The 19,224-nt window shown below is 40.6% G+C and overlaps 2 protein-coding genes across 2 annotated transcripts in view; one reads left to right on the top strand and one right to left on the bottom strand.

Moving 5' to 3' along the window:
• LOC308362098 (uncharacterized protein) overlaps positions 1 to 9,714 on the bottom strand; it is a gene marked incomplete at both ends in the record, with an annotated part of 32,073 nt that extends 22,359 nt beyond the window's left edge. The window contains 3 exons of the mRNA XM_080834591.1: positions 8,552 to 8,621; positions 8,808 to 8,935; positions 9,558 to 9,714. Of these exons, the coding sequence (XP_080690717.1) occupies positions 8,552 to 8,621; positions 8,808 to 8,935; positions 9,558 to 9,714 (355 nt within the window). The remainder of the gene's footprint in view (positions 1 to 8,551; positions 8,622 to 8,807; positions 8,936 to 9,557) is intronic.
• A 5,261-nt stretch (positions 9,715 to 14,975) lies between these two features.
• LOC308361600 (alcohol dehydrogenase 1-like) lies at positions 14,976 to 18,510 on the top strand (the record flags this gene model as incomplete). Its single annotated transcript, XM_080833998.1, has 9 exons — positions 14,976 to 15,110; positions 16,182 to 16,283; positions 16,396 to 16,549; positions 16,744 to 16,861; positions 16,974 to 17,193; positions 17,418 to 17,678; positions 18,013 to 18,145; positions 18,250 to 18,388; positions 18,477 to 18,510. Exons 1-9 carry the CDS (start codon positions 15,093 to 15,095, stop codon positions 18,508 to 18,510), a joined length of 1,179 nt encoding a protein of 392 aa, XP_080690124.1. The 5' UTR covers positions 14,976 to 15,092.
• Between the last annotated feature and the right edge of the window lie 714 nt (positions 18,511 to 19,224).

The following is a 19,224-nucleotide window of genomic DNA, read 5'->3' as shown; positions in this document are numbered from 1 at the left end:
AATTCGGTTTCTCTTCATTACTCTTTGGTCAGCCTGACATTTTCAGAGTAAATTCCAATCAATATTTTTGTGAATATTAAGAGCCAGAATTTAAATGACACTGCCCATGAGCAAAATGTTACACTAACTTTTTAACTCCACTGTTACAGTAAATTGACTCCCTCCCGTAGCTTACAAACACCAGGCAATATGTGGACTTACAGAAGTTAACTGAAATATTGAAACCCTATTTTGTGTACCTATGGTGTGGCAGGCTGTGTAGCTGTATGGCAAAGATCACTACGTTTTGTAGGTTTTGACAAAAACGCAACAGCTTCGTAACAGAAGAGTTAACGGTGTTGTTGCTCAACAAGACAACTGCTGGAGCTCCAATAAAGTTGCTTACAAATAAACTCCAACATCAGACTAAGGAAGGACGGGGGAAACTTCAGTGGAAATCCCATTGTCATTGTGACACCGTACTCAACAGTACAAGGACAAATATTTCGTTATTTTTTACCCGTCTCTGTGCTACGTTGGAAGTACTCCCCGATTTCAGTAGGAAATCACAATCCTACGTATTACGTTATCACGCTGAGATTGGTCAGTCGTTGTATATAGGCGTGTATTTTACACGAGGGGCGCGTCTTTGTACACGGGGCGTGTCTTGGCAGGAGGACGCAGTCGGACCCTATTGGGAACGTTTAGTAAAATGGTGCGGCTCCTTTAAGATGAGCACGTACAGGGAGGGAGAACGGTGACGCATAGTTTGGATGCAGCGACAAACATTTATGTGCTGTAAAAGTGTTAACCAGTATGTGAGTAACGTGAGTTTAATTAAAGCATAGCGTGTGTAATGTGTAGCTATTTCATTCCGTTTTGTAACTTGTCCTGCTGTCTGTAAGGGGAAGGAGGGTAAAGGAAAGGGAATTAACCCCGCAGTTAAAAACATGTAATCTACTTTGGCCCTGGAGCATTTTACTCCCGTGCAATCCCCAACTACGGTCAGACAGACAGCAGGAAAGGTTAACAAATAGAATGAAATAGCTACACATTACACAAGCTATGCTTTAATAAAACTCACGTTTTATGATACACCAACGGAAGCAAAACAGACAAGTCTCTTACCATTGAAGATATTGGCGCACGCCGACGTTCGTTATGAAACTATCATCCAACCATCGAGAGTTGCATCAATCATATCTCATTAAAACTTCACACTTCTGACATTGGACATATCCAACAGCCTAATTAGAATCTGCATCGTCTATTAAGCAGAAATATTTCCATACAGTAGATTTCCCTTCGTTTAATATCATTTTAAACTCTCAAGATGACAGTTTCTCTTTCACGTGCGCGAGTGTTAATGTGCATATGGACCAAACCATTTTTAAAAAAAGAGGGCTATTGCTCGGAAAAAATAATATTTTTTTTTAATTTTGCTTGATTTTTTCGCTTTGTTTTAACTCTGATGCATTATTATGAAAATAAGATATGTCTATACATAATAATTTAGTCATGGAAAGGGAAGCTTACATAGTAGGCTACTGGGGTTTTTGTGGGCCCCCCCTGGGCTGTGGGCCCTTAGAATCGTCCTCACCTTTCCCCCCTTTACGACGGCCCTGCCTTCATGATTCAAAATGTCATTATTTAATAGAGCTGCCATAGTTTGTTAGAGAGGAGTTCCACTGCACCTTTCATCCATTGTGTCATTACATGTCAGATATACAAAGAAAAAACTGCATAGAAACTGCAAAAAATGAATATGACACAACATTATATTTCTGTTTATTGTTTAAATTGTTTTGTTTATTTTCATAAACCGTTTTGCTTGTTTTGCAGTTTAGCATGTTAATGTAAATCAAGTGCGAAAACTGGCATATGAGATTTTTAGTCTCTCCATTATAGTTTTTTTGTAGTACATTGTCCATTTCATTTGTTTTTAATTATGAGTGCCGCGCGACAGTTTTGTTTCATTATTTTGTTTTTCTTTGTCTGTTTGCCAATTTTCTGTCAACGATTTCAGGGACACTGAAACACCGGGGTGCACGAAATTTGGTGGGCATGTAGCCTTACTAGATTAGCGTGGAACCACTGATTTTCGTTTTGATCCGTTTTACCCCCGTCGGACTGGACCCCTTTTAAAGACGTTTGGGGGATTCAGTTTTCTGTGAATAAGTTGAAAACCGTAGGGCTTAGGAGGACCACATTTTTTTTGTATGTTGTTCTTAAGAGGCCCCGTCAACCATTCCACTACCACTTATTACATGTATAGCGCCACCTAGTTACAAATGTAAAAGAAAAAATGGAGTGTTGTAAAAAAAAATTATTGTAAGTTGACAAGGTCAGAACTGCACGAAATCGGAGGTGTGGGATCATTATGACACCTTCTGACTACACGTTAAGTTTAGTGGAATTCCGTTCACGGCGGGGCATGCAATAAATTGATTTATATGATTATACACCAACTGGCCTGTAGGTGGTGCGACACAGTTTTCTTCGAATATCCCGAGAACCGTAGGGCCTTGGAGGGCCAAATTGTTCTTGTAAGTTTGTGTCAAGGGGCCATGTCAACCCATACCATAACCAGTCATTACATGTATAGCGCCACCTAGTTAAAAATTAAATAGCAAAAATGAGGTGTTTTAATTGAATATATGTAAAAGTGCTCGAAAAATTACCAAATTTGCCAGGGACATCAAGCCTGTAACCGTCCATCTTCAGTAGAGTTTTTGTCCATGGATGGAGCAAAAAGGGTCTGTAGCGCCCCCTAGAACATTGCAAAAACCCCTGCGCATTGGGGTTATTTTGGCGTAGCTTGACGGAATTCGGTACACGTCTTCATCATGCTTGGACGCACCAAAAAGTCTCTCAACGCCATGGTGGCAGGTCCACAGGAAGTCGGCCATTTTGAGTGGAAGATGCGTTTTGACGGCGTTTGCACACCTCGCATCTGATCGAACTCCTCCGACAGCTTCAATGGTAACGCCTTGAAATGTGGTCCGGCTACTCTTCAGCCATGGGCGACTAAAAGTTATATTGGATTTTCTCATTAGTCGGAAGGTGTGGGCGTGGCAGACCCTCAAACTTTGCCAACTTGTTAGTGCTTGCCACAAAACACAAAGTCTCTTATAACTGTTGCGTACATTGTTTGATCCAGAGACAATGTCTTAGGGTGGACGCTGGATCCGGCACGAACGCGTACATATGCCTGACTGATATCACCTATAGCGGCACCTGTTTGTGGTTGGAATCTTCATTTTGTTTCCACACCTTGCATGTGATTGAACTCCTCCTTCAGATTTAATGGTAATGCCTTCAAACGTGGTCAGGTTACTCTTCAGCAATGGGGAATTAAAAGTTATGAGAGTCTTTTACAAAGTTTGAAGGGTGTGGGCGTGGCAGACCCTCAAACTATGCACTCTTCACAACTCCAGTCACTTATAACTTATGCATATATTGTCGAAAGTGCACAGAATTGAAAGTGGTGGAACATTATGAGACCCTCTGAATGCATGCCGAGTTTCGTGCAATTTTGTCCATGGGGGGCCATACAATAAAATGTTTTTTATGTGACTGTACACCAACTGGCCTGTAGGTGGCCTGACACAGTTTTCTTCGAATATCCTGAGAACTGTAGGGCTTAGGAGGGCCACATGTTTTTTGTATGTTAGGGGCCATGTCAACCCATTCCATAAACACTCATTTTATGTATAGCGCCACCTACTTAAAAATGAAAAAGCAAACATGAGTTGATGTAATTGCAGGTATCTCTGGCTGACATGGTCAAAACTGTTCTGTTCTATTCTACTCATGGTCAAAACTGCACCATATTGCATGGTCAAAACTGCAACAGATACACACACATACACAGTAGACATTCGTATGCACACATACACACACAGTAGACATATGTACGCATGCACAAATAATTCCTTTAATACATAAAAATAAAACACAAACCAATTTACACACACAAAACAAATAAAAACACACAAACACACTGACAACCATGACTCATTCTGTGCCAAAACCAGGCATGAGAATCACTCACCTTTCAGCGAAATTCGCCGTTTTGAAAACAAAATAGGTGACCTACGTGAATCGTGTAGATTCGATGAGTTTTGTTTTTGTGTGTGGGGGGGGGGGGGGGTTGGACATATTTTTCATATTCAGATGACATGTACATTTGTACTGAACTAGTGCTGGCGGCGGCAAGGTGCTCAGTGTTGCCAGATTGTAAATTGTGTATCATATCAAAGGCTCAAAATGATCGTATTTGGAGGATAATGAATTATATCTGTCAACACTGGGAAAGTTTGACCAATGACAGAGCTCGCGCAAGAAGGTGGAACGTAAGTGATACCCTTTCCAAAACGTGTAAAGACGTAATAACTCATTTGTGAAAGACCCAGAGAAACAATAATATCCGACGAGGCAAAATCCCGGACAATTTTGGAATCCCTGCTGGACGCATTTTTTTGGTGTGACCGTAATGTTACCATATAAAACGTTAAAACATGTGTTCGGTAACTTAACGGGATGATTCATTTCAAGGGGCATAACCTTCAGATACAAGTATGAAAAAGTTAGCAATGATGTGATTAGCCTGGTTACGAGACGGCTACGGTGTGAATAACTGATGGAGTAAGATAATTTAGCTACATTAACTCAAACGCCACGGAGACTCCCTGTTCTAACTTTGAATCGCTCTGTTGGGGCAAAGTGACCATTGCAAAGGTGTTTGACTACAGACTGTTAACGTAGCAAATAATTCCTACTATTTCAGCCAGTCAACTTACAAGCCTTGCAGGTATAAAACAAATCATGACGTCAGATGACCATTTTCAGTCTCGTTACCATAAACAAGACCCAATACAGTACAACCCTGAGCACTGACATGATAAGCACTTTGGTGACAAGAAAGGTGAGCATGGCTGCAAAGGGGACTCTTGTCACATGGAAGGCTTCAGTGATGCTCTGCTCAAAAAGGCCAAGTCGCCAAGCTATGAGGCAAAGCAGTCAAGAGCAAGTGCCACTGGAAGTAGATAGATGGATACTTTAATAGGAGCTTAACATATTTTTAAATATATATATATCCAGTTATTCAACATAATAAATCAGCGGCTAAAAAAACAATAGAATCATATTTTCTTGACAAGAATTCCATAAATGAAAAGAGATCCTTACATTTTGCATCATTTAGTACTTCTAAAGAATATGATTGTATTGTTTTTTTCGCCGCTGATTTATTATGTTGAATAACTGGATGATGCGAGTGCATGGAAATATTAACGCGAAGGGCCTCGCCAATAAAATGTATTGAAATCTGAATTACATAACATTGTATTGGCTGTCAATCATGATGGAAGAGTAGACAAGTTAAGTTACGGCATCTCTCGTGGGGGCTATGCATTAAGCCATTTGTGGTGCCCTTACCACATTGTGCCTCATATACTGTAAATGATAGACCCAGTGACAGGCTGGCATGAAATGGCTTGCATAATACTAAGTAAGGAGGCCAAAATATTTTTTGACTCATGGCTGAAGCTAAGTTTCTCCAGCTCTCCCCAGGTTGGAAAAAAAGCATCTCAAACTTCATCAGATTGACGCTTTAAAATATGGAATATTTAAATTTTACTTACAGGGGGGGCACGCCCCCGGACCCCCCCAGTGGGGTAATATCCTCCTCACCTTTTTCACCCCTTACCCGTTTTCATGCCTGCAAAACCTACTGAACAGTTCGGCGGTCATATTTTGTAACGCTTTGCATTACGTCTAGTTAAAGTATGTCCAGATATCGATTTTTCATTATCTTCCATTACCGAGTGCTTTAACTTGAACCATAATATAATGTCTGTTAGGGCATCACTTGCATGTCTGGGCATCTCAGGGAGTGGAGGATGGATACAGGACCGGGCAACATTCAACCAATGATATTAGGGATGCACTGCACTAGGTGCATGCAAGTTTCGAAAAAAGTATTCATTACATTTAAATTGTCCGTTAGTCCACCACTATCATTTTCGTCTCTTGTCTCGTCTTCTAAAAGTTAAAATTGATATAGTCACAGTTTATATTCAAAGATCCGTTTCCGTGACGTCAACGTCACGTCTAAGTCATGGGACAAAGGTTGTTAACGCATATTTTTCCCTGACACTGACGTATCAAATTACTCCAGCCCCAGCCATATAAAGTCACAGCAACAGCTGTGTTATGCAATTGACTGTTCACAAAAGCCCCGCCCCCTTAGTTACTGTTGCAACTAGGGATGCACCGATGCCACTTTTTTACAAACCGATACGAGTATGAGTATTTTTACTTGTGTTCTTGACGATACCGATACTTCTTAGATTTGGTCTCCATGAAAGTGCAATTAATTTGGAGGCAGATTTTATTTTATCCTCTACAGATTATGTCAAGCCTATAGTACAAAATTAACAGAAGGCTATCCAAAGCCAAAAATAAACAGAGCTATCTGGTTTTAACAACAACAAAAAAGCCTTCAAAGACACAATGTCATTACATTAGACACATTTCAAATATAACCAGATAAAGGCAATTCAATTTGCTGCATAGTTAACAACACAGTCTGCTTAGCAAAAAGTGAACAGAACTACTACATTAGCACATGAGCACATTTCAGTTCCAAAAGGATCAAAAGAGTCTCCTACTCAAGTACACAAAAAAATCACTTAACCTATGTGGCACTATTAGTCTTTCTCTCTACCTATTTCTCTCTCTCTGTGTGCGTGCACGTTTTTTTCTTTAGCAGGACGTCAGTTAAGATTGGTTGCTTCAGTCTTGCGCCCCTAGCATAAGTGAACTATGTGTACTTAGCACTATGGTGCGTCTTCAGATGTTTAATCACATTTCTTGTGTTAAACAAAGTAATTTCCTTTCCACCCCTCGGCACCGTAGCAGTGCAGATCTTACATTGTGCCTTACCTCTGTCGTCATTTATCTTGAAATGAGCCCAAATCGGCGTTAAGGCAGCACAACGGAATTGCTAATCACTAACGAGATGCTAGCGGCTAAACCTAACGAAACTGTTAAAATTAGCTAACTTTGACACTATGACAAACTAGTGAGTCAACAATTTTCCTTACAAAGTCAAACATCAAGCAAGTGCAACACAAGACAGCAGATAAGCTACTTGCTAGTCCAGCAGAGAGTGGTAGGACAGGTAGGACAACAAATAACATTTTGTGTCCGCATAGCGCGACCAGTTTGATGTAGTGAAATACTGATGAGTGGTATTGGTGCTTGGTATTGGCAATTCAGAAACGATTACGAGTATGAGTATTTTAACGAAGTATCAGCCTGATACCCAATACTGGTATCGGTATCGGTGCATCCCTAGTTGCTACTTCTGACAAAACTCCCAGGACTGTCAACCCAAAAGCATGGCGAGGACGGGACAGGATAGCACCCATCTCATGTCAGAACAGGAAGAACTGGAGTGGATCCATACCGTCTAAACACTAGAAAACAGCTGCCTTTACACTCCACACTTTGCCCATATCTCATCCACCATTGACACACACACTCCTGTCCAATGGCACGTCTCTACATGTGAGCGTGCTGGTTTGCATGTATGTGTTGGACTCTCATTTTTCACTGAGGCCTGAGTTGAACCCTGAGCCTCTATTATGTGTGGCTGTACAGTCCCATACATAAAGTCCTTGATTTGATGGTGTTGGTGATGTTTTTTGGAATAGTGATGTTGATTTTTAATTATTAATTGGTGAATCATTATTTTGTAAAGTTCATGGTGTACAATATTGTGAAAAGAAAAATAATGTCAACACTGATCACTGTAACTTTTTTTTCTCCATTGAAAAGGGTGCAAGTCCGCTGTATGCATCCAATGGGACTCCAGAGTAGTTTGTGGGCTGGTTTGTGTAATATCCCTGTATGTTCAGCTCATCAGTCTTACAGTTTTATGATGATTGTTGTACATCTGCAACTTCTCAACAGAACACAATGCAAGGGTAACCTTTCAGCTTCAAGCTTGTGACAGATCCTACAATTAAGCACAGTTAAATTCATATGATTTAATATGAGATTAAAATGAATTAAAAGCTGTTGTTCAAGAACTTTCAAGAACCTCTAACAGATTCACAAACTTTCACTCTATGTAGTCATCCTCATATTACCCAACAAATGGCAAAGTTACCCCAATATGCATGCAATAATAAGTTTAATTAAAATAGCCAGATTGGGGTTCAAAAAAATGAAGTTGAAAGGACCGAAGAGTTCTTAGAGGATCCGATGATCCAACGGATCATTGAGCTGTGTTGGTGACTTAAAAAGCTAGGTGGCACAGTCCCATCTCTGGAGTAGATGTGTTGGTCAGCCTAGATGCAGCCTCTTCCAGTTTAGCTTGGCTCTAAGAAGCAGTCAGTTCAACAGTAGCCTCATTGAGCCGAGTCTCAAAAGATGTTGCACAGGCTGAAAAAGAGATGGTGAAGAAGAAAAAAACACTTTCCAAGTATGTTTACTGAGTGAATACTCAATGTTACAGTGAATGGATGTATCTTTATGTGTTCAGACATTCAGTTTCACTTACCTGAGACGTTAATGTTCTCTTCAAAGGACTTATCCTCACAATGCCCAATTTTAGCACCTTTCCTTATTTTCTGATTAAGTAAGAGAGAGATTAGTCATTTCAAATTCAAATTTAAATGAATGAAGAAATATCTAAATTGCATACTCACGGATCAGGTTACACCAATTTGTTCTTCACTCAGTAGCCTCTGTGATCAGCATTAGTACACATAATGTCTAAAATTACAATAACATCTCGTATAGAAACTGAACTCCACCTTGAAGGAGAACTTGAATTTTGGCATCCTGAAGAAACAGCACCCTACGGTCTCTTCCTCCTGTGGCATCTCCAGTGGGCCAGCAGATACAGGAGCCTTGGTGACCTCAGCCAGCGTCTCACTGAGCTCTGTGAGAAAATATGGAATGATTTATATATCCTCCACATCCAAACTGGTTAATTTATAGCAGGTCAAATCGTGATTAAGTTACATTTAGTTGAAGTGTTGCTTCAAATATCACCATGAACTTACTAGTGTTTGCAATAGGAGAGGGCTGGCTCTGACTCTGGGATCCTCTCTTTGGTTTCTGAAGAACACATAGTTATATAGTATCTAAAAGATATACCCTTCAACTGGGCACAGTACATCTTGTAGTGTATAGACAGTATGGCTGTATGACAGTACAAAACTCCATGAGCAAATGATATGCATGATACTCCACCTTCAATTTCATTGTTGGCATCTTCAACCAATCTGGAAACATTTTGAATTTGGTCTTTTCCTTTCCTTGGCCTTGTCCAACTGCAGCTTGAATTGAAGGGAGGTGTGTAGAAGCTGCTATGCTGGTTTGGCTACAAGTCTTTGTTATTTCTTTTGTTAGCGTTTCTACCAGTGATGATTCAAAAGATTGATCTTGTGATTCAAAGGCAGAACGGAGGACATCTTTAGACCCAAACTGAAGAGTAAGATCCTTGTAAACATTTCTGTAGATCTGGTTCATATTAACGTCTTGAGGATAGATTTCATCGCCTGTCATGCCAAAAGCTGTATCGAGCTCAGACAAAATCTTCCGAATCACGTCTTTGGACATATCCAGCACATTATCTGAAAGGCTGTCAATGTCCTGGTGGGTGCCAATGTCCTGGTGGAAGCTATCGACTTTCTTCAGGAGTCGAATGACCAGCATGGAGACCAAGGTGGCATAATCATTCTTGTTGGACTCTAACAGACGTAGGTGAGATGAGACTCCTTTACACTGACTATTTTGCATCAAATCTTTATGTTCGTCAAAAGTACAAGGCAGCAGATTGTTTGAGTCAGTGGTGGATGATTTATCGTTAGTGACCTCTGCCTGTTTGTCTAAAAGTTTCTGATCCTCCTTGACTAATTCCTTCAAGTCAGAAGCATAATTTTCCTTCATGATTTCCATGTTGATTTCCACCATGACTTCGTTGGTCATCACCTGGGTGAATAAGTTCACTGTATTTCCAAACACCTCAGGTGATGATTTTGAGGTCTCTAGATTGTGCTGTAAATGTTCTTGATTGTCAGAAGATACTGAGGGGAACAAACATGAAAGGAGTAGTCGCCTCACAGCCTCCTCTACATAATTGTAAATGAACCCTGATGGAATTTCATTCTTTCCCTCAGCTCTAGGTGGTAGTTTGCACAGAATAGAATCTGAAAGACTCTTTCCAACTGGCACGGAAATGGTCTGCAGACCATGATAACCTTTAAGTGTCTTATGTACTTGATCTGCAATATCACAGGAATATTGACCTATTTGTGTTTCAGTGATCAATCTTTCCAGACTTCCAGTGATGGGTACACGTTTTTGTAATTCTAAAATGGTGTCTAACACACTACCGATGATTTCATTTGCACATCCAGATGACAGTGAAGCAGTGTCCATGTCAACAAAAGTATGCGTCAGAAGAGGGGAAATCCTTTCGACAAACACTTCTGAGGGAACAGAGGTACCGGAGCGTTTGCTTTGGTCATCTATTTCTGAGTGAAATGATACTGAGGAGTCCAATGGCAATGGCAATCCAGGGCTTTGTGACCTGTCTGTTTCTGTTTCAATGTCAATCATTTGCACTTCATTCAACATAGCAGCAAGCATCTTATCAATCAGCTCTACCTGCTCTAGATTTTCTGCCGTCTTGAGATCGGGAAGTACACTCTGCATGGACAAAATTACTTGACTAGTGACATTAATGGCTGAAGCCACTGTCATTTTCTCTTTACTGTCAGAGTGAAAAGATTTGCAAAACAATTTCCCCACCATGTTCTCAATGGCATTGAACATTCTTTGAGATGTTGATCTGTAGATCCTTTTCATTGAAACAACAGTTCCTAGGGCTTGTGTTTTCTCCAAAAGATCTTTCATCCCCTCAATAACACATCCAACAACATCAAATGATGTTGAATGAACCTCTTGGCTTGACATTCTGTCCTTCAGGGATTCAATAATATCACCAACTAGATCAACTGCAAGAGACTCTGACAGGGGACCCGATGGAAAGAAATCATGAAACTGACTGAGGTCTGTTTGACTTTCTGCTTTGGCGTTTGACTCGTTGTCATCTTCAGCAAATTCCTCAACTGGGGAATCATTCTCAAAAGTTTTGAACAAAACCTCACTCACTTGCTTTGATGCCCTTTGTTGAAATTCAGTGCCAGTAAACTGGTTGAGCAAGTGGATGGATTGTGATAGTTCTGAGGCTTTAGCGTGTTCAGTCATCATGGGTGCTGTAGAAGGACCAGAGTCAGAGTCCTTAATGGTGCCCGAGGCTGTCAAATCCACAACCTTTTCAGAGGTGGAAGAATATCGCTCTGGTAAGGCAGGCACAACACGACCCAAACCACTGACTATTCGGACAGATTCTCGTGAAACCTTGTCGACTTCTTTCTTGGGTGCTGCCAAGAGCATTTCATTTGTTATCCCCTGAGATCCTTGGCGTAGAGATGACCCTTCAGGTCTCCTGGCCTCTGAGGTGCTGACCCTATTGCAAGGCATAAAGACCACATGTATAACTGACAACTCATATTAACACAGAGCTAGTTACACATAGTTCACTTAAATTAAAACATGACGATGAATCCGGTGCTATTTCACAACAGGGAGGGCATGATCTGCAGTCAGGAAGTGCTACATGAGGGTGTCATTTTGGACAGTAGTAATGAACAGTCAAATCTTGTGTTTTATGAAAATAAAAGAATAAACAAGACATTCCAGTTATTACTGTACATACCAAAATGTGTGTTGCCCTGATCCTGTCATTCCACATACGGATGAGACAGGAATACCCAGCATTTCACTGAGGACTGGGAGCAGGTAAAAATGAGCAGTCTGGACTACTTTCTTCACTATGATAGCACAAAGATGGCCAACTTCTTCTTTGGTCCTCTGAGTAAACAAAATCAGACAATAAGGTATTTCATCAGAGAGGAATATTAAAGAATAAGGATTATTAGAGAATGTATATGTAAATCAACCCTCCATATATAATCGAACAGTAATATACGGAAGATTTTATGTGGCGAAATCAAACTCACAGGCACACATAGAGCCTCACAGACAATTCTCCAATGCCTGCAAAAGAGAAAAGAATTTTAGAACATTGGAACTTTACTATCCGACAGGAAACACTTAATTTTCTTGTCTCTTACTCTTCTGTCATGTTCTCCACAAGGTGGCGTATCATGGGGGAGAGGTTCATATGATCCAGATCTGAGAAAGCACATGTATTATTAGCATGTGTGGTGGGTCATGTTGACCATTTTAGCAGTGGGTCTTATGGCACCGAGGAACTTGTATTGACTGTCAGATATTAAACGTTATTTTAGGTACGAAAACTAGTTTTGATTACTTTTATTGACATACTTTTTATGTCTGAATTTGGCATAGACTAACCTGCATCAAACCTTTTGGTCCTCGTTGTGGAACTACATTCAGCTCTTGATTCCTCACAAGATGTTTTCTTTAGCTTAGAGAAAACACATAGTTAGTTGTACTCATCAGTTCATTCTCAGCAGTCAGTCCCTTCAGGATTTTGGAATAAAATGCAAGTCATATCCTCTCTTATTCAGTCAATGCATTCTGTCTGTTTGTTTTTCCAACATAAATAGCCAAACTTTTCACTACCTCTCTTTCCATCCTTCTTTCTCTCTTAACCGACACTCACCACCGTAGCAACCACCATGTCTCCCCTAGCAATGCCCTAGCAACCACTTAAATGACCATAGCAACTACCTCAATTTAACTAGCCACACCGGAACCACTGCCATCAATGACAACTTAGCAACCACCATAGCAAAAACCTTGACTACCATACCAACACCTTAGCAACCACCTTGACTACCAATGCAGCACCCATAACTAACCACAACTATTATAGTGACACCCTTGCAATGACCATAGCAACCACCTTAAGTACTATACAGAGACCCTAGAAACACCCAGGCAACATTGTTGCTATGACAACTGGTTGTCATGACAACTAACAATTAAAGATGTCTTGACAACATGCCTGTATGCTAATCTGCTATACAGCATGTCATCATGACAATTAGTAACTTCTGCTGCCATGGCAACTAGGCATATTACACATGTCTGATCTTATGACATTTTAATTCCATATTTTCTTTTGTATTCATTCATGCATACATTTTCTTGACCAACTATACACCTGGGGTGTGTTTGGTCAATCGCATTTCGAGAGAAACAGTCCTGTTGAGTAAGCTGTTATTTAATTTTTTATTTTTTAGCTAGCACCACAAACTAAAGCCCCTTATCAATATGTACAAATATTAATCTATAACAGGGCACCTAAGCAGAGAGGGACATTTGGTCTCATTTTAACAATTTTTAAGCCATAAAAAAGCCATCCCTAAAACACTAACAAGTCTAATGGTTTTGAAATTAAACTATTAGGCCTACCTCGTTTCCTTCGAACATTGTGAGATTGGGATTACCAGAGTCCGAAAAATGAAATAAACCTTTAAAATACGAAGCAGATAGCTCGATGAACTGTATTGCTCAGTCAATTTGAAGTTCTGTATGAGAATACTTGAAACATAACCGTGGCATCACCGTGGCTAATGATCTAACAATAACGTCTCAAATGCGTCACAATGCCCTGATCTGCCCATGGCAGGAACACTAACATTTCATGATTTCCATGATTTAATTAATGAAATAGGACTATCATTATCGGATAATACATTCCAACAAGACCAACCTTGCTTTAAGAATGTGTACAACTTGTACTGTACTATCAGCTTTGAGCATTGTGTATCGTGATATTTCATTTTAAACGCATTGGCACCTAGACGCATTTTAAAAGTTTCACCGTTTTACTAATCGCTTATTTTCCCTTGCTGTCTCGTCCCGAGTCGTCCGTGTTTCCATTTGTGTTCCAACCCCTCTCTGTCAGTAATGAAACCCCCGAAATCAGCATTTAAAAATGGTGTTTAACTAGTTTGTACCTGAATCTCTATCCTAATATAATTATAATCCATATCCATATTAAATCTAAAGCAACTGCTCTTGCAATTTTGTAGCATGAGCGGACTATTCCTTAATTTACATCTACTGGACGTAACCCTCGATTAAGCCCTCAGTAGGACAAAATCTAGATGAGCCAGTCACCTTGGACACAAGTGCTGTGAACAGACGATATAATCACCAGAGCCGTACGTCAAGAACAAAACGATGTATTTGACCCTGCAATCTGAGCAGTATTAATCTGGACCTGCCTATCTGGACCTGCATAGCAGCCTCTTTGTTGGTGGGACATTTTAGGATGTAGGTGCCTTTCTGCAGTCTGAAGATACTGGCTCAAGTCGTTTTGTATGGTTAAGATTTTGACTTCACCACCTCCCTTTCACATTAAATAGCTCTTTCACCTTCTATCACAGGTCAACGGAGATTAGATTATTGTGATCTTTATTATGCTATAACAAATGACACAAGTTAAGACTTGATGGCTTTCAAGGTAATCGTGGTATGGACAAACACACAAGGCTGTTAGCTGCTCACAATACCAACTTTACACATGCAGTAGAATCCCATTGTCTCAAATGGTAGGCTAACAAATTAAAGCAAATTTGTATGTATAATATTTGAGCTGTTTTACAACACTTGGTAGGCTATATTCTAACATATAGGCTATAAAGATAAAAGGCATTTTTGTGTAAGGCTTTTTCGAGTGTTTATGTGTTAATAACCAATTATAATGAAAACTTATCTCTGTTTTTATTCATATACAGTGGTTAATAAGTGGTTTAAAGTTCTCGGACCCTCTTCTGTAGCGATTGCTAAGGTAGGCTACATTGGACGAGGGCCGTTCGAGGGGGGAGTTTCTCGAACGGTCAATTCAGCAGACTGGGATTGTAAAACTTTTGACTCACCATGTCATTTGAACAGAATTTACCCTGGGAGGAAACAGACTGTACAACAGTACTCAAACTACTCATACATTAATGGAAACATAACACGATGGTTTCAAACACTCGGTAGTACCAGTATCCTGAACTCTATTTACTCTCCACAACTTAACAATGGGAACTTCTGGAAAAGTAAGTCCTAGTTGCTTTTCTTACCTTTCTTATACTAAGCTACCGTATGGAGAAGAGCTTGCGTGTTATAACTTTAGAACTTGACAGATAAGAGCTACACTATAGGTAGGAAATATAAAACAAATGTGAAGGTAGGCTACTTATGTGAACCGCCACCTCACAGTGCAATATGCGTAAAGAGGAACTATGTTCTTACTCCAAAGTGCATTGTGCACAGTGGCTAACTAATGCAGACCTCGGCTTCTCAGCTGCTTTATCCATTTTGTGTGCAACGCCCCTGTTATGTTCCCGTCTTGAAGCTACTCCATCTTTTTCAACTGTATTCTAAATGGTTTAGATTAGATTCCTTTTTAATGTGAGTGAGCAGAGTATGGATATAAAGCCCATTAAATTATAGCAATTACAGAATAACAGAAATTAGCATTTAACCAGAAAAGCAAAACTATAGTATTATTTACGTACAGTTGCACTCAACATTATTCAACCCCCATTGTACTTTTAGTTTTATTGGCAAAGTATACAATTTCTCAGCTGTTTGCAATAAAGAAATTACACAATAATTGTTTAAGTAGTTTAATGAAACTAATATTAAAGGGGTGTTATCCAAACTCAACAAGAAATTCTACTCATAATGACAAGCATCTTTAGCACTTAGTAGAGCACCCTTTTGCTGTTATGACCTGCTGCAAACGTGATGGATAGCCAGACACCGTCTTCTGACAGCGTTCCTGAGGGCAATGGTCTCCAGTTCAGTAATATTCTTTGGTGTGCGTATTGCAACAGCCTCTTTCAAATCCCACCAGAGATTTTCGATGGGGTTCAGGTCAGGCGACTGTGACGGCCACTCTAGAATCTTCCATTTCTTCTCCTGAAACCAAACCTGGGTCGAACACTGGTTTACAGCCAAATAGGATCTTGACACTTTAGTTTCATGTGCCTACAGATTTGAACTAAAGTTTATTGTAAGTACAGGCTTTTGAGAAGAAACAGAAATAACGACATCATCTTCATGTGAAAGGAAATGCTTGTGCAAACAAAGAGATGAATGTCTTGGGCTTCATGTCTTCTCAGGTGATTAAGTGCCGTGCTGCTGTGGCTTGGAAACCCAACGCTCCTCTTGTGATGGAGGAGATTGAAGTGGCTCCTCCTCAGAAACACGAAATACGAATAAAGGTGAGACCTCAGTTCAGATACAATATCAGCGTATTATTGTCATCGTTTAAATAATACACCCAGATATACTTAAACACAATGCATGCTAACGTTTCTCCCCCTTTGAGGTCAGGTGATAGCCACAGGTGTGTGTCACACTGACCTGTACCACCTGTTTGAGGGGAAGCTCCAGGAGGGTTTCCCCGCTGTGCTGGGCCATGAGGGGGCAGGGATCGTAGAGAGTGTGGGTCCTGGAGTCACTGACTTTAAACCAGGTCAGAACTTTAGTTTTTTTCCTTCTTCCTTCACAGAGCTGATAAGCTTAGAAGCTCCTTCTGAAAATCACTGTGAAAGGATATAAAGGTGGTGATCTTCTATGTGTTTTACTCTGGCAAAATTCAAAAGCAGTTCAAATTAAGCAATCAAAAGTCATAATCTTAACTGTATATAAATCAAACAAAATATAGACAAAATACCCTAGAATACCTAAATCATGTATGTGTTTCTGTAGGTGACAACGTGATCCCTATCGTTGTCTCTCAGTGTGGGGAATGCAGATTTTGCAAGCATCCCAAATCCAACATGTGTGAACAAAGCTGGTGATTAAACACACAGTACATACTCACGAACATCATACTCACACAGTACATCCTTAAAACACATACTCAAACGCAACACATACTCGAAATGTATTATTTCTGTCTCTGATAGGAAATCTCTGAGTACTGGCATCATGCCGGAAGAAGACTCCCGCTTCACCTGCAGAGGAAAAGTGATCTTCCAGTTCATGGGGACCAGCACATTCTCTGAGTACACGGTTCTCAATCAAATAGCTGTGGCAAAGATCTGTGATGACGCCAGGCTGGACAGAGTGTGTCTGCTGGGTTGTGGGGTTGCAACGGGGTATGGTGCGGCCATAAACACTGCCCAGGTGTGTGTGTGTGTGTGTGTGTGTGTGTGTGTTTATTTGTCTGTGTATAGAAGCTGTAGAACCCTTCGTATTTAACAATCTTGTGCAACATTTAGGATTGCAACCAATTAGTAGGTTACTAAGTGTAGTGTGTTGGCATATTGTTCGTTAAAGAGGTCTTCATGTTTTTGTCGTAAATTACTCTGAAAGTGTGTGTGTGTGTGTGTGTGTGTCTGTGTGTGTAGGTTACCCAAGGGTCTGTGTGTGCAGTGTTTGGTCTGGGTGCAGTGGGCCTTGCTGCAGTGATGGGCTGTAGGAATGCTGGTGCCTCCAGAATCATTGGTGTGGATATCAACGAGGACAAGTTTGGAAAGGCCCGCTCACTTGGAGCCACTGATTTAGTGAACCCAAAGAAACACTCAAAACCCATCAGTGAAGTCCTGTCTGAGATGACCAATGGAGGGGTGGACTTCTCCTTAGAGTGTGTGGGCAATGTGGCCGTTATGGTAGGTTATAGTGGAATATACTCTGAATGTGCAGCACAGTGAATGATAGCAGTAGCTACCATTGGGAGCTAATGAGGGTTATGTCAGAGGTCGTGTAGACTGGAATGTGTTACGATGTAGTTGTGCGACTTGGTGGCCCTCTAAAGATATGTGTAGCCTAAGGTATAATGGAAACGCCAGAGTAAGAGTTTACTAGCACAAGGAGTTCGGACATAAGCTATGTAATGGAAGCCTTTATATGAAGCCTGGATTAAAGCTGTATCTTGATGACACTGCATCTGTTACTGCATCAGAACATAAAACAGAATGTGGCTGTGTGTTTTCTGTCCCGTAGCGCAGTGCACTGGAGTCGTGTGTGAGGGGCTGGGGCGTGAGTGTGGTGGTGGGTTGGACTGATGTGGACGACTTCTCTGCTCGGCCCATCCAGCTCATCGCAGGGAAGACCTGGAAGGGCTCTCTCTTTGGAGGTGACGGGTCTGGCTGCCTGTCTGTCATCGTTTCTCACCATCAATGCAGGGCCTCCATTTTCAGTGAATGTTTGTCTGTGTTGTGTGGTCTTGGGTATGTCTAGGATTCAAAGGCAAAGACGCTATTCCAAAGCTTGTCCTTGACTACAAGTCTGGGAGAATCAATCTGGATGAGTTTGTGACCCACACCATGCCCTTGGACAAGGTCAATGATTCCATTGAACTCATGAAAACAGGAACATGGTAAGTGCAAACATCTTTTCTGTAGAATTCCTTCATTTGAACAAGAAACTCTTTTGAACACCTCAAGCTCTGGTCTGCTCTGTTCCAGCATCCGTACCGTCCTGAACGTGTCCTCAAAGTAAAAGTTCAAAGGTCAATGACCAGAAGGAGATGACCCAGGTCCAGTGTCAACACTCAAGCAGCTAGCCAATTTATCTAATTTCTGGCGCCTTTTATTAAATGTGTAAACTCACTGTCATACTGGCAGTAGCACATTGTATTATTTAGAAAATGCTACATATTAAAAGTAAAAATACAATGTACAGTTGCACACCCAATATACTAATCTAGCATTATAGTTATAGTGCAGAGAATATGACCCCAATTTACGTTACACAATTACTTATTTGTGAGAAAATGTGTCAAGTTATTAAAAATAGACTATGCTTTGAGTTGTGATTTTTTGTTTCCTTCTTAAAGTCTACTCAAATGCAACAAAGCTGGTTCATACAGTAAGACTCTCCATATGAAGTAGAAGCTCGGACGTCTTCATGAAATCTTGAAGCGCAAACCTGAATTAATCCTTCCAGTTCCAGGGGGACGTTGCTCACCAATGACAGATATACATACTGCCCTAGTAGAAGGTCCTTATCAAAAGCCCAAGGGTCCCTCCAAATGACCAGTGAATAAAAACATGAACTATATGCTTAGAGACTAGAGGGAAGGTCGAACGCAATCCAAAGTGTGAAAGTAGGCTTGTACAAATGAAATGCGGATGGAGTATTAGCAGGGCGGGTCCCAGAGCAAAAGTCAGTTTAAGCATCATCATGTTTATTAAAATGGACGTTTTTTTTTTT

This window comes from Sprattus sprattus, assembly GCF_963457725.1.
Source record: "Sprattus sprattus genome assembly, chromosome: 3".
Classification (NCBI taxonomy): Eukaryota; Metazoa; Chordata; class Actinopteri; order Clupeiformes; family Clupeidae; genus Sprattus; species Sprattus sprattus.
The sequence above is the reverse complement of the archived record's forward strand: the minus strand, read 5'-3'. Positions and strand labels throughout refer to the sequence as shown.